At 32.3% G+C, this 15,408-nt stretch overlaps 1 protein-coding gene across 1 annotated transcript; it reads right to left on the bottom strand.

The window, feature by feature from the left end:
• Positions 1-5,764: 5,764 nt before the first annotated feature.
• LOC147531882 (uncharacterized) lies at positions 5,765-6,331 on the bottom strand. Its single transcript, XM_086649856.1, has one exon. The coding sequence runs from the start codon at positions 6,329-6,331 to the stop codon at positions 5,765-5,767; it is 567 nt and encodes a 188-aa protein (XP_086505982.1).
• Between the last annotated feature and the right edge of the window lie 9,077 nt (positions 6,332-15,408).

Here is a 15,408-nt window from a genome sequence, read left to right as displayed (position 1 = left end):
TTTTTTTTTTGAACTGTTTATAGTACTCCATTTGATAACAACAACTCTCTTTAACCCAAAAAGGAAATTGGGTTTAATTATTTAGTGTGGTTAGGAAAGCACTACTTCTGACTTTTGGTAATTCAACACAAGCATTACATTGTTATGAAATATTTTGTATGAATTAACATTCTTTAGCAAATTCAAACTAGCTTTGTTTGTTTTGGGTAAATGTCCCTCAATCTCACTAAATTTCACACTTTCTTAATCATCCACGTTTTTGAGGATTTATTAGTTTGCCTTCTTCAATTTTTGCCAAGTGAAAATGAGTTGTTTTTGTCTTTGGATGTTGAGAACCAAAAGATATTGCAACGAATAAGGAAAAACTAATGCCTTTCCTCCAGCTTCCGTTGTTTTGATATTTAAACATTACGAAATTTAGCAGTCTCAGACATCGTTCTAAATTAACTTTACTTTTTTTTCTTTACCAATTTTATCTTCTACCAAATCTAATTTCTTTGTTCATTAAAATTTTCACAAGCTAAAATAGGTCGAAGAAATAAATTTCGGAAAAAAAAATATTTAATAATAATTTTGTCACACATTCTACAGTTTTTATATTTTTTTATATTGTGACATAAACAAGTTCTGATTTTTTTTAGTAAATTTATTCTACTTGTATGAAATTAGTAGTGTTAAAATTTATATCATCAAAAATTCGGTTTGCCTGCTTGAGTAAAGAGAAATTCCAACAACACTGATAACAAACTTACAACAAAATAAAATAAAATGTTTATTGATACGTAAATATTTGAATTTTTGGGTGTATAGCCCAAAAAACAGGCCCTAATAGGACTTTTAGTCCTCTCTAATCCCATAAAGGGTATAAAAACCAAAATAATATTAGAAATAGATATCTAATCCTTTTGGTTCAATCTAGAGAGCAATCACAAATCCCTAGAATAATTATACTTTATTAATACCCAGAATAACCTTTCTTAAATATCTAAACAGTTATAAGATCAAAATCCGTTAAGATATTTTCCATTTTTATCTCACTGTTTCTCTCTCCAATCACGTTTTATATTAAGCAATCGTGATCTTATCATAATAAGCAAGTTTTGTAACTGAAATCAAAAAAGTTTCTAATCATCGTTTCACTCTCTCTCCTTTCATCTGTTTCGAACGTAAATCCTCCATTAAACTCCATTAAAACAAAATCATTTTGAGTTGCAGCAATCATAATCACCATTCTTAATCAGGTAATACATTCATATGATTATAACTTTCTTTGAATTTGTTTTAGTTTATGAAGATGTTGATTTACAATCTACATCTTCCATTAATGCAAAGGAATTGTTAAAATTTCATTAGAGCTCATCAAAGTCAGGAAAACAATCTAATATTTATTGTTTAGGATTCATATGGTTATGAATCTATGGTTTTTCTTTCTCTCTCTAAGGATCTATTGAATGATAGCTGGTTTGATGAATTAACTATTCATTACTGAATCTTACTTGACTCTTTAATACAGAAAGATTCAATCCTCTAAAGATATGTAGATTAAGCTTAATGAGATTGTACTGTTTGTTCAGATCCGGTTTTTCTTTTCTCTCTCTAAGATTCATAACCGATTTTATTATGTTAATGTTAAATCCGTCTTTACTGAAGATAATGCGATTAAGAAGTGTTTGTATCTATGTATTTTGTTACTTTTTAGTAGTTTTAGGTTACAGATTTTTAGATCATTTCTTCAAATCTTCATCAAGGTTTCCGTACGATTTTTGATGCAGAGAAGATCTCGTAAGATTTGTTATAACTGAATGCAAACGATATATAATTTAACATAAATTACGGATCGTTTACAATAAATTACATATCATTTTTATCTAGAGTAGATCTAGTACGATTTGGTTGTAACAGAATGTAAACGATATATAATTTACACGACATTACATGATGTTTACTGAACATAACACATACATAACGCAGACGTCTTTTGTACGATGTTTTTATAACAGAATGTAAAATATATGTATTTTGTTACAAATTATACATACTTTATAAATAATATCAAAAACATCTTATAAATCTGCATAAATTAAATATAATTTATTCAACATTACGCGTACTTTTTTCACAAAACAGTTGCTGTTTATAGTACAATAAATGTTCCAAAAATTATATGTAATTTATTGCACATTATACATATTTTTTCACATAACAGTGACCTTGTGATTCGAACTAACGTTATGTTTGTCTCCTAACACATTATGAAGTTTAACAAACAGTATGCATAATTTATTCCATTATACATGTCGTTTCTAGTAAATTGTTTGTTTTGTTAACAAATGTATATGTTTTCTTTTTGCAGTTTTGTTGTTACTTATGGAATTTGCTACTGAAGTTGGTCATTTGTTTCCTGGTGGTGCAAAATCATTTGGATATGCTCTTCGACAATATAGTGTAAATGTTGTTTGTCCTGCTCAAGACTACATATGCTCTTCGACAATATAGTGTAAACGATTTTTTGGTAAAAGAATGTAAACGATGTGTAATGTAAAAGAAATTATGTGTTATGTAATAGAAATTATGTGTAATTTACTGAACAAGACCCAAATACATTTGATAAATTACGTTGTATACTTGACTAATGATGGTTTATTCGTCATAAATAATACATAATTTACGTATTTGTTTCATAATTTGTATTCGATTTGTATTTATGTATGAGTATAAACGAAAACAAATGTTGCTTTAATGTTCCCAGAAAAATATACTATTTCCAAAACTAAAAGTTAAGTGAGAGAAAGTGATATATATATATGTTTTGTATATTAACCCCCAAATCACGCTAAATTGATCCTAGATTGATTCAGATAATAGGAAAGAGAAAATTTGATTTCCAAATCTGTTTAGAGGAGCGAGAAATTATGATTTGTTTCTATCTTTTTTTTTTTTTCTAATAAATCTCCATATTTTTGGCTAATAAATCTCCATATTAAATCTGTAAAGAAGAGAGAGAAAATTGATTTGGGAAAGTTTAGATTTTGTTTCTAAACAGATTATAGAAGAGAGAGAAATTTTCGTGAGAATCTAACCGTTTTTTCCTAAATTTATCCTAAAATCAAGGTACATTAAACCGTTTGAAATTTTTGTGCGGCCCCACACATTAAAATCCCGTGAAAAACGACTGGGACATGGAAGGAATTATGTAATATATATTAATGGTTTTTAGTCCCAAGAGCAAAAGGACTAAAAATCCATTTTTGGGGAAGATTGGACCCTAAACCCTTTTTGAACATTATTTTGGGCCATATACCCACGGACCCTAAATATTTTGATAACAATATGTCTACATCAAAAAAAAAAGTAAATTACTCAATAAAAAAACTCGTGCCTAAAGAACATATTCTATCCAGATTACGAAAGTTACGTTATTATATTGTAGTAAATAAATTGATCTAGGCCAACTATTAATTATGAACATATTCTGTCCACCACCCTTTGGTGTAACGGTTGGACACCCCTCTTAAGCTCATGAGGTCGTGGGATCGAGTCTCGGTGGAAGCAGTTGCCATCAAGATTTATCCTATGTAATTTAGGCTATAAATAATGTAATAATTTGTCGGGCTTTAGGCCTCTTTCATTCTCGGTTTAAATTAGGCGGTTATCGTGCTTATTACATCTCTATGATGCATCAATGCCTTGTAACGACGAACGTAGATCGTTGTCGAATTCTCAAAAAAAAAAAAAAAAAAAAAAAAAAAAAAAAAAAAATTATGAACAAATCCTAAATTTAATTGAAAAAATGTTTCCATCCTAATATCATCAGTTACCGTGTCAACAAAAAAAAAAATCATCAATTACCACACCTAGATGTCAGACAGTCAATATCTTTTCTTCTGTTGTTGTTGAAAGGGACCACCTCAGAAATCCTCTGATCCTGTCGTCATACCTAGTAGTACTAGGTAATGATTGTGGTCCCATGGAATCCTTGTTCTCTTTATAAAATATTGGTACTTCAACAATCCCAAATTCCCAATAAAATACTCAATGAAATCATGAAAGGACCTCTTGTTTTAAAACACGAGGATCGGGGGAGAAACGTGAGATTGAGTTGTAAGATAAAGTGGACGGTGGACCCCTCCATATTTTTTTTTAAACCCTCGGAGCTCAATAACTTTATTTGGATCCTTCAATTTTAATAATTTTCAAACATCAAAGTTCCAAAATGAAAATTATGATAGAATAAAAACAAATCTAATAAACGCTTACCTTGTCAAGGATCAGTGGATTAATTAAGATATTGTTCATACGTGCTTTTAGTTTTGCCTACAGTGAAATTAACGTGTAAAATTATTTGATTTTTCAAAAGCGTTCGAGAACATAATTCTTTTCAAGAACAACATCAACCATTACTGACCTGTATGAAAACTATGACTTTTCCTTCAATAGGTTCTTTACATAAGGATTGAATATGTAATTAAATGCAGTTTCAATTGAGGGGGAAGCATTGTTTCCCTTCTTTTATTCTTTTGTGAGAGACTAAGAGCGGAGAAGATATAAACTTCGGAACCAACATCTCTCGACAAAAGAAATACACCTTTTGTTTAGAGAACTGTGTTCCGTTAAAGATAATATCTATTACATTACTACCTAGACGTGTAAATAGACGCATCTCAATTAACACTATTGCCACTATATCTAATTGTATTATAAAAGGGGAAATTAGGCAAAAACTCCCTTAAAGATTGGGGATTTGGTTAAAAATGATCTATCAACTTTTTGTAGGCTTCAGTTTCCTGGATCATTTTTATAAATTATCAAATACAGGGAAATGACGAAACTAACTTTATTGGTTAGAGAAAATTAAAAACTCATTTTGTTCATAATATTTTCCTTTTTTCTCTAAACACCAGCTATCCCGTATTTCTCTCTCTGTAACTAGAAAAATCTAGGGTTTTCAGAGGAAACTAATGCAACAATCGAAGCACCAAAGGGATTTCCAAGGTTTGCTACTACTCTATATTCTCTCTAACCAGAGATCATCTAGGGTTTTTTAGAATTCGACTACGATTTACGTATGTCCTTACACTTGGCATTGATACATCAAAGATGTGATAAACTTAATAACTACCCACTCAAACTGAAACAAGACCGGGCCTTATAGCCCAACAAGACAATGGCCTAAAGCCCAACTACATGATTTATACGCTAACAATCCCAAATCAAATAATCAAAGATTCCACCTTCTCTGGGTTTCGAACTTGAGACCTCCAGGGCTTTCTGGAGTTTATGTCAACACCTTGGAACCACTTGGACTACCAACTGTTGACACTTAATTAGTTTTATCGTTGCCTAGGATGGACGGCACCAAATTCAAATTCTACAAAAACTAATTGGTGTTGTTACTTATTTGCTAGAATTTACTTATTTATCCTTTTTTTTGTTGAAGATACTGATTTATCCTTACTCATGAAAGTTTGGCCTGCTTTATTTTCTCTCAGATGACAATGTCATATAAAAAAACAATTTTATATAATAAAACAGGTCAGACGGTTATGTGAGGTATAAGTCTGACTGTCCATTTTTATTCGAAGTTTTATAGATATCACATTTGACAGCTGATATAAATCTCTCTTTCTGTAAAACTATTCAAAATAGAAGGGTAATAGTGTTATTAGTTTAAATCTAAATTTTTAGTCAATTCATGGTAAAACACAAAAGAGACCATTTCATCATTTATGGGAACTTTTTTTTTTCTTTTGAAGTATACATCAAATTAAGCAGGAACACTCAGACTCTCATTAAACATAAAACCTGGTTCCTCGTTCCAACTGCGTCTGCATTGATTTTGTCTTCCCCATTTAGCTAGAACATTCGCCTTCTTGTTGATCGTGTGTGGGGTGTAGGAGAAGAAGACCTCATGAAAGTGGCCTATTAATTCCTTGATTCTGTCCAGATGCTTGCTCGTTTGCCATTGAGTAGTGAAGGTTCGATCGTTGATTCCGGAAATCACATTGAGGCTGTCACTCTCGATCTGAATGTACTTGAGGTGAAGATCGGCGGCCCAACGAAGTGCGACAATGATTGCAAGGCATTCACATTCCTCAACATTCTGCCCTCTTACTGTGTCCGAAAGAGATGATACGAAGTTTCCATTCTCGTCATGAATAACACAACCTATACCTGCCGGTTTAGAGAACTCTGTGAACGATGCATCCGTATTTATCTTTAGAAATTTTGTCGATGGAGGGCTCCATTTTTGTTGCTTAGTTTTCTTGCTTTCTGTAGTTTCCTTGCTTTCTGTAGTTATTTTTAAGGGGGTGGTACTCATAGCATTAATCATTTGTACTACTTGCTGAGGGGTTCGTTTCTTATTTGTGAAACATGATCCACACCTGACCTTCCAATTAAACCAGAGAATTTTAGCATAAAGCGTTATGATATCTTTATCTAGTTCTTTCCATTGGATAATCCATAGTTTGACCGAGGGAATATTATCAGATCTAACTTGAAAGCAGAACTAAATAGCTTTAGGAAAGTGACAATGCAGAAGTGCATGATCAATAGTTTCAACATTGCTATAGTTAATGCATGAAAACACATTGCCAATGTATTTGCCGATTTTGTCTTTCACCGGTAGGCTGTTAGTACAACATTTCCATAACAATAATTTAATTTGTGGGATCTTATTGATATTCCATATATAGTTCCATTCGGGTATATCAGGGTTTACCCTATACGTAGTCGTTCTCAAGTGGTTGTACATCGATTTAATCGTATAATTCAAATTCTACGAAAACTAATTGGAACTTAAGTTAGTTTGACCATTTGCCAAAAAAATAAGAAAGAACTTTATTAGTTTGACCGTAGCCGAGGATGGACCACACCAGATTCAAATTCTACCAAAACTAATTGGTGGTGTTGCTTATTTGCTAGAATTTTCTTATTACCCTTACTCATGGAAGTTTGACCGGTTTTTTTTTTTTTTTAAGAAGAAAGTTTGACCGGTTTTAGTCTGTCCCAGATGACAATATCATATAAAAAAGACAATGGAACTCTTGATCCAGTTTTTTGGGGGTCTTTTGTCTCTTTGTACTAAGTAACTCACGCGACCCGACTCTTTGTGTATACGACGTTATAATGACTATGGCTCAACCTACATAATCAATTTAAAAAAGAACTCTTTCTATACCGTGGTCTGTGGTCAGGTTTCCTGATCGCTTTATGCAATAAGTTGGGTGTCTCATTTATATGTGATAACAACAATTCTTTTTAAGTTTTTAACCAAAACAGAAAAATCTTCTAAGTGAACAAATTATTACAAATAAAACAATAGATGTTAGTGGAGCTGGTCTGATTACTTATTATTTATTTAACGCTCAAGTACTGGTCGTCTTATTTTTTTTTGAATTGAGGTCGTCTTACTTATCTTCAATGTAAATCTACACAACTGCACATCGCATTGTAGGTTTATGAGTCCGACTATCAAATGGCACTCTGAATACCCCAAAGATCAACTATAGTATGTGTTTGCCTTTTGTCATCCTTTCTTTGATCGGGTAGTTTTTCTAGTTTAATTATTTAGTATGTTTACGAAGGCACTAGTTCTGGCTTATGGTAATTCAACATAAAGAGACAAGAATGTAGAAACATTACATCGTTTATGAAACATTTTGTATGAACTAATATTCTTTAGCAAATTCAGATTAGCTTTGTTTGTTTTGCGTAAATATCTCTCCATCAGTTATTGTCACTAAATTTCACAATTTCTTAATCATCTGTTTTTTTGGAGATTTATTAGTTTGGCTTCTTCAATTTTTGCTAAGTAAAAATGGGTTGTGTTTTGTCTTCCGAGGTAGAGAACCTAACAGTATTGCAACGAAGAAGTAAAAACTGGCGCCCAACTTTTCTTTTTCTCCAACTTACGTTGTTTTGATATTTAAACATCACGAAATTGAGCAGGTTGAGATATCGTTCTAAATTAACTATAGTTTTTTCTTTATCAATTTTCTTTTCTACAAAATATATTTTCTTTGTCCATTGAAATTTGCAGAAGCTAAAATAGATGGAAGAAATAAATGTCGGAAAAATTGATAATAATTCATTCACATGTTGTATAGTTTTTTTATTGTTACATAAACAAATTCTAATTTTTGAATAAATTTATTTTGCTTGTATCATATTATTAGTGTTAAAATTTATATTATCAAATATTCGGTTTGGTTTGCTTGAGTAAAGATGAAATCCAACAACACTAATAACAACATATCTATTTATGGGAAGGTATTTTGATGACGATAAGCCTACCTCTAAACACATAAAATGCTCCATAGAAACACTCGTGTTCAAGGATCAAATTGTGTGTAGTAGATTACAAAAATTATATTATTATATTATAGTAAATAAATTGGTCTCCCGTTATTTGATTTGGGATTATTAGGGTGTAAATAATGTAGTTGGGCTTTAGGCCATTGTCATGTTGGGCTATAGGCCCGGTTCTTGTTTCAGTTTGAGTGGGCAGTTATTGAGCGTATCACATCTTTGATGTATCAATGCCAAATGTAACGACATACGTAGATCGTAGTCAACTTCCAAAAAAAAAAAAAATTGGTTTCCCGTAGCAGTTAGTTTTTTTTTAAAGAACCGTAACGGTTAGTTAGGCGCAAATCCTAATTAAATTGAAAAAGTTTCTACTGTAGAATCTTCATATCCCACAGCTACATGTTCGGACTTCCAATACTTTTGGGGGATTGGGCCCTTGGTCCAAAAAGGGGCCCAAAATGAAAATCCCACTCACGGTTGCCTAAAAATGAAAGGGAGGTCCAATGTGTCAGTTTGGGGTTCAAAATTACGTAAAGGACCCTTGGAAAATAAAGTATTTACCGTTCATGCATCGAAAATTACAAAATTGCCATTGAAAATTACAAAATTGCCATCGAAATTTCTCGGGAAACGATTTATTTTTTTCTGAAAAAGAATCTGACAACCCGTCCATCAGAATCTGTACTGTTCAGAAATTTACGGAACTGTCACCGAAAAAATCCCGGGAAACGAAATTTTTTTCGGGAAATTACTTTATTTACTGGAAATTTTTTTCCGTACTAGACACTTTTGTTGGGCGGGAATTTTCAAAAAAATTTGAAAATTTGGGCGGTTGTTTGAAAATTTCAAAATTTCGAAAAAAAGATTTTGTGACCGGAAAATTATTTTATTTACTGAAATTTTTTTTTCGTACTAGACACTTTTGCTGGGCGGGAATTTGAAATTTCGTCCAAAAAAATTTGAAATTTTAGACGAAAATTTGAAAATTGAAATTTTTTGTGTACGGGAAATTATTTTATTTACCGGGAAGAGATGGTTTGCTCTGCGGGAATTTGAAATTTCAAAAAATTTTGAAAATTTGAATTTTTCGTGTACTGGTAAATTATTTTATTTACCAGTCAGTTTTTTTTTCTTCAGGAAAACGTCAACATGTCCCGTCCAAGAGCAAGAGGGGTATAAAAAAAAAAATTGACATTTGGACCTGCAACTAATTTTTGGATAAGAGTAGATTTTTTTTGAGTTACCCCCAGATTTTGGACCGTTGACTTAAAAATCCAATATTTTTTGGTTTTGAAATAAACATCCATTGATTGGTTATCTTTTTTAAGTTGTCTACTCCAACCAATAAAAGAATATTAAAAGTTTAGTAGGTGTACTTTTCTGTTGGACCTATTGTTTTGGGAAGGGGTGTCCTGTTTTATTTCTCATTAGGATAGGATGGGAAGAAGGACCACCTCATAAGTTGTGGTCCCATCTATTTGTTTCCATACTTCACAATCTCAACGGAAGCATGAAAGGACTTCCTGCACATGAGGATCAGACTTGAGAGAGAGAGAGAGAGAGAGACCATCTATTTGTTTCCATACTTCACAATCTCAACAGAAGCATGAAAGGACTTCCTGCCCATGAGGATCAGACTTGAGAGAGAGAGAGAGAGGAGGATTCTTACTTTTTGGATGAAAACTTAACTTTTTGGGATAGAAACGGCCAAAGGAAAAACTTACAACATACTTACGCCTAAGTGGCACGCCAAATACCAAATATATTGCTAAGTCTTAAAAAAACTCAATCAATTTATTTGGATTTCTCAATTTTATTAACTCTCAAATACCAAAATTTTGAGGATGAAAAATTGGTGGGAGCTCCAAAAAACGACAACCACATTCTTCGTTTGCATGTCTCTTTCTCCCCCTTTCTCTTTTTCTCTCTCACTGTGTCTACCCTTCTCTATCGCTTTTTATCTTTCACTGCCTCTCTCTCACCGTATCCCGTTCCCTCTATGTCTCTCTCAGACTCGCGTTTCCTAAACCCTAATTTTGCGCCTCTCTCTCTTTCCCTCTCTCTAATTCTTGAAGAATGGAGGAGGGTGCATATGAACAGAACCAGGTGAGAGAGTGTTTGATTTTTACTTATTAAGTGATTTTCACTTAATAAGTGCGGGCCGACAATTTTAGGCCGTTTGTTTTTTCACTTAATAAGTGAATATCACTTGTAAGTGGGGTCAAAGTGCAAAAAAGTAAGCTCCAATTTGGAGCTTATTTTTTTGCACTTACTTTCTAAGTGCTAAAAAAGACATTTCTATCCCTAGCGAATATTATAATTACCAATATAATTATAACTAAATAGAAAATCTTAAACAGTTGATAAGTAAAAAATCTTTTTATGACTTTATCAATGACCCTTTTCCTTCTTTACTCATTCTTCACCTAAGTTTTTCTCTTAAATTTTTTTCACATCTCTTCCTTCATTAATCACGAAACCACCCAAACTCCATCATGCAACGTAAGGTCTCTCTCCTTCATAATTATTAATTACTTGAGGTTAATATTTTCAACATAAAGTATTCATAATTCTCTTGTACCCAAACTCACGAGCATAATAAATTAGTATGAAATGTTAATATGTAAATACTTTATGGTCAAAATAGACAATTTCTCATTTTTATGACATTTAGAATTAATATAAAAATAAAAATCAAGCACTTAGAAGTGATAGAAAACAAACGTCATATCACTTACAAGTGCTACCACTTACTAAGTGATAATCACTTAGTAAGTGATATCAAATGTAAGTGCTATGGCGTTTGTTTTTCATCGGTTCTAAGTGTTTGATTATAATTTTTATATTAAATCTAAATGTTATAAAAATGAAAAATTGTCTCTTTTAACCTTAGTGTATTTACACATTAGCATTTCATAATAATTCGTAATAAGTTCGTTAGTTTAGGTAAAAGAGAATTGCGGTTTACGAATGCTATATGTCAAAAATATTAATCGTAAATAATTAAGAATTATGAAGGTGAAAGAACTTAGTTGTATCATGGAGTTTGGGTGTTCCATGATTAGTGAAGGAAGAGAGATGTTAGAAAAATGTAGGAGGAAAACTTAAGTGAAGGATGAGTGAAGATAGAGAAGAGTCATAGCGGAAGTCATATAAAGATTTTGTATTTATCAATTGTTTAAGATTTTCAAATTATATTGGTAATTACAATATTAAGAGAAGGTTAGAAATGTCCTTTTTAGCACTTACAAAGTAAGTGCAGAAAAATAAGCTCCAATTTGGAGCTTACTATTTTGCACTTACTTTGCCACCACTTAGAAGTGATTTTCACTTATTAAGTGAAAAAACAAACGACCTAAAATTGCCGGCCCGCACTTAATAAGTGAAAATCACTTAATAAGTGCAAAAATCAAACACCCTCTTAGTGTCATTCCCCTTAAATTTTCTTTTAGTGTACGAGGTCTTTTAAGTTAATGTTGTTGGGTGCTTTTGATTTTGTTATTTTTACTTCTTTCTTCTGTTGGAGAATTGTTAGTTTTACTTGGTTGGTTTTATTACAATAGTTAGAGGGGAAATAATATTTTGACCTTGTGGTCAAAAGAGGTAGGAAGAAACTATTTGGACAAAATACCAGCTCCAATTTTAAACAGAATCCGAAGTTCCCCGGCCCCTTCAATAATCGTGTATTCACTTCCTCTATATAAGCTCTAGCTTCAAGAAAGAACCTTAACTGTTCGAGAAGACCATTGGGCAACACAAATCATTGATAATTTAATGGGAAGATTTAGAGGAGGATCAATTGTTCTTGGACCTTTAGCTTATTTTCTTTTAAGTTAAAGTGTTAAATCTTAAAGATCTCGAGAAAGAACAAGCTCTTTAATTCTCTAAAAATAATTCGTCACATTTGATTTTTGTTACGTTTTATTTTGTAATCTATCTTTTATCTTCTATCTTCTATTTCTATGTTTGTTGTTTACGTGTCTTAAACTTTATTTTTTCCCAAGAAAAACCTGTTATTGGTGCATCGTCCTCCCACATGCATTTGAAATAAGAAAACTCACTGTCAAGTGTCAACCCACAAGTTTTATTATTGATCATTTTTATTTGAGATGGAGTTAATTTTGCGTGATATAAATTATATGCACCAATAGGATAGTTATGTAGTACTGAGGTGGAGTTAATTTGGTCCAGATTAGTCTATGTGGATATGGATATGAACAAACTTTGGCTTTTATGCCACTTCTTACAAGTCTTATTAATGATTTTTCTCTAACATGTGAATTGGGAAGTACATTTACAATTTTCTTCCCTTTAATTAGTGTAATTCTTTATGGGAAGTATATGTTATCACTAAGGTTGTGTTTGTTTTTTTATTTTTTCAGATCTGAAATCTGAATTAGGACTAATTCAGATTTCAGATGTTTGTTTTTTCTAATTAATAAAATCTGAAATTTGAGCTGAATTGTGTGAATGTCTGAATAGTCTGAAAAATAACCCACATTTTTCAGACTTCAAAATGTGTCTGAAACAAGGGCTCAAGATCTGAAATGTGCTAAGTGACGTTTATGCCCCCATCAATTAAAAATATTCTTCCGATCAAATCTTTTACTACCACCACCACCGCTACCACCACTACCACCACCACCGCCACATACAATCACCACATACAATCACCACATACAATCACTACCACCACCACCACATACAATCACCACCACCACCACCACCACCACCGCCACATACAATCACCATTATCACCACATACAATCACCACCACCATCACCACATACAATCACCACCACCACCACCACATACAATCACCACCACCATCACCACATACAATCACCACCACCACCACCACCACATACAATAACCACCACAAACTAAGATAGATCCAAAGAGGTAAAAAAAAAAAAAGAATGGGAGAGAGACAGAACCCTCGCCGGGTCTGGCGAGGGTTACTTTGTCGATCTTTACAGCGAGAAAGACGAGACTGAGAGAAAACCCTTTCGCTGATCTTTACAGAGAGAACCTTGCCGCTGATTTTTAGAGATATGGAGAACAATCCAGTCGATCCAGAGTTGATCCAGAAACCAAATCATTCATAGCTTCTCTTCTTCATTCCGTTTCTAATCACTTGTGAAAAAGGGTTTGTTCGTTTGCTCAAGATAAAAAAACCCTAGAGAGAAACACATAAATCTAGATAGAGAGAGAGAGAGAGAGGTTGCAGAGAGATGGAGAGAAAGAAGATTTTAGGGTTTTTTTTATTTTAGCCCAGGGATGAAGATCAAGATAAAAAAAACCCTAGAGAGAAACACATAAATCTAGTAGAGAGAGAGAGGTTGCAGAGAGATGGAGAGAAAGAAGATTTTAGGGTTTTTTTATTTTAGTCCAGGGATGAAGATCAAGATAAAAAAAAACCCTAGAGAGAAACACATAAATCTAGTAGAGAGAGAGAGGTTGCAGACAGATGGAGAGAAAGAAGATTTTAGGGTTTCTTTATTTTAGTCAGGGAAGAAGAGTAAGAGAAATATATACTTATTAGGTTTAGTTCAACAAAAAAAAAAAAAATATACTTATTAGGTTTTGTTTGTCAAAAATTTAAATAAGGGTAAAAATGTCAAATTGTTCATTAAGACATTATAATTCAGATTCAAAAAACAAACATCTAACTAGGAGAATAATCTGCTCAATTCAGATTCAGCCAATTCAGTTCAGCCAATTCAGATTCAACCAATTCAGATTCAGACATAAATAAATAAACAAACAGCACCTAAGTTTTGACTTGGTCAAATTTCAGTTTTTGTTCCATTCATATGGACACAGTGGTTTGTCATGATAGGTGATGTGCTATATTGCCATTTTGGTTTTTTTTTTTTTTTTTTTTTGTTGAACTAACGCCATTTTGGTTTTGGTTATCTATTTTTACATGTAAAATGGGCTACTTGGTTATTCTTTTATTTGAACAGAGTTGCCTCTTTTGGTGACCACTGACCACTTAATTATACGGGAAATGGTAGGACAGGAGAAAACATTATTCATTTAGACTAAGTTAACTTAAATATAGATCGAGGTTCGAGAAAAACAATGCTTTAAAGAATATTAAAACTTCAAAAGATTGTGGTTATGTAAGAACCTTCCTGATTTCGAAAGGTTGTGTTTTGTCTTCCGAAGTTGAGAACCTAAAGATATTGCAATGAAGAAGGAAAAACTAAAGCCCAACTTTTCTTTTTGTCCAATTTTATTGTATTGATATTTAAACATCGAAATTTAGCAGGCTGATATATCGTTCTAAATTAACTGGACTTTTTTTCTTTATTAATTTTATTTTGTACAAAATTTAATTTCTTTGTCCATTAAAATTGACAGAAGTTAAAATAGGTCGAAGAAATAAATTTCAGAAAAATTGACAAAGAACATCTGATAATAATTTTGTCACATATTGTATAGTTTTATATTTTTTATATTGTGACATAAACAAATTCTAATAATTAAATTAAATTTATTTTGCTTGTATGATATTATTAGTGTTAAAATATATATTATCAAATATTCGGTTTGGCTTGTATGACATTCCTAGTAATCCTGTCCCAAACACCTATAACTCTAACCTTACAAAAGTTGCACAACTTATATCCAATTATCAATGGAATGCCGAAAAACTGGGCGCCAATTTCGATGAACAAACTAAAAATATCATTAAAGTTATTCCTCTTTATATTGAAGGTACGGATCAAATGAAATGGGCTCTCACTGAAGCGGGTAACTTCACGGTAAAATCTATGTACCAACACTTGAGTGTCAACAATACGACAATCACCTCTCAACCACCTCCGCCTTATAACTAGAACTACATCTGGTCTCTCCCGACGATTCCCAGAATAAAACTATTCATATGGAAAATATGCACCAAGGCTCTCCCGGTCAGAATCGGAAAATATATAGATAATAATATAACTTGTCCGAATTGCACGGACCCATAACTATAGAGCATGCCTTTCTTCATTGCCTGGCCTCTTGCAAAAAATGTATGGTTCTATTTTAATATACGATCGTCTAATGTTTCATCGATTTCTGAGTGGATTTTTTCATGACAGG

Source organism: Eschscholzia californica, unplaced genomic scaffold, assembly GCF_041429995.1.
Source record: "Eschscholzia californica isolate CP2 unplaced genomic scaffold, dmEscCali1.0.p SCAF_6, whole genome shotgun sequence".
NCBI classification, from domain to species: Eukaryota; Viridiplantae; Streptophyta; class Magnoliopsida; order Ranunculales; family Papaveraceae; genus Eschscholzia; species Eschscholzia californica.
This window is presented reverse-complemented; position numbering and strand designations above follow the sequence as displayed.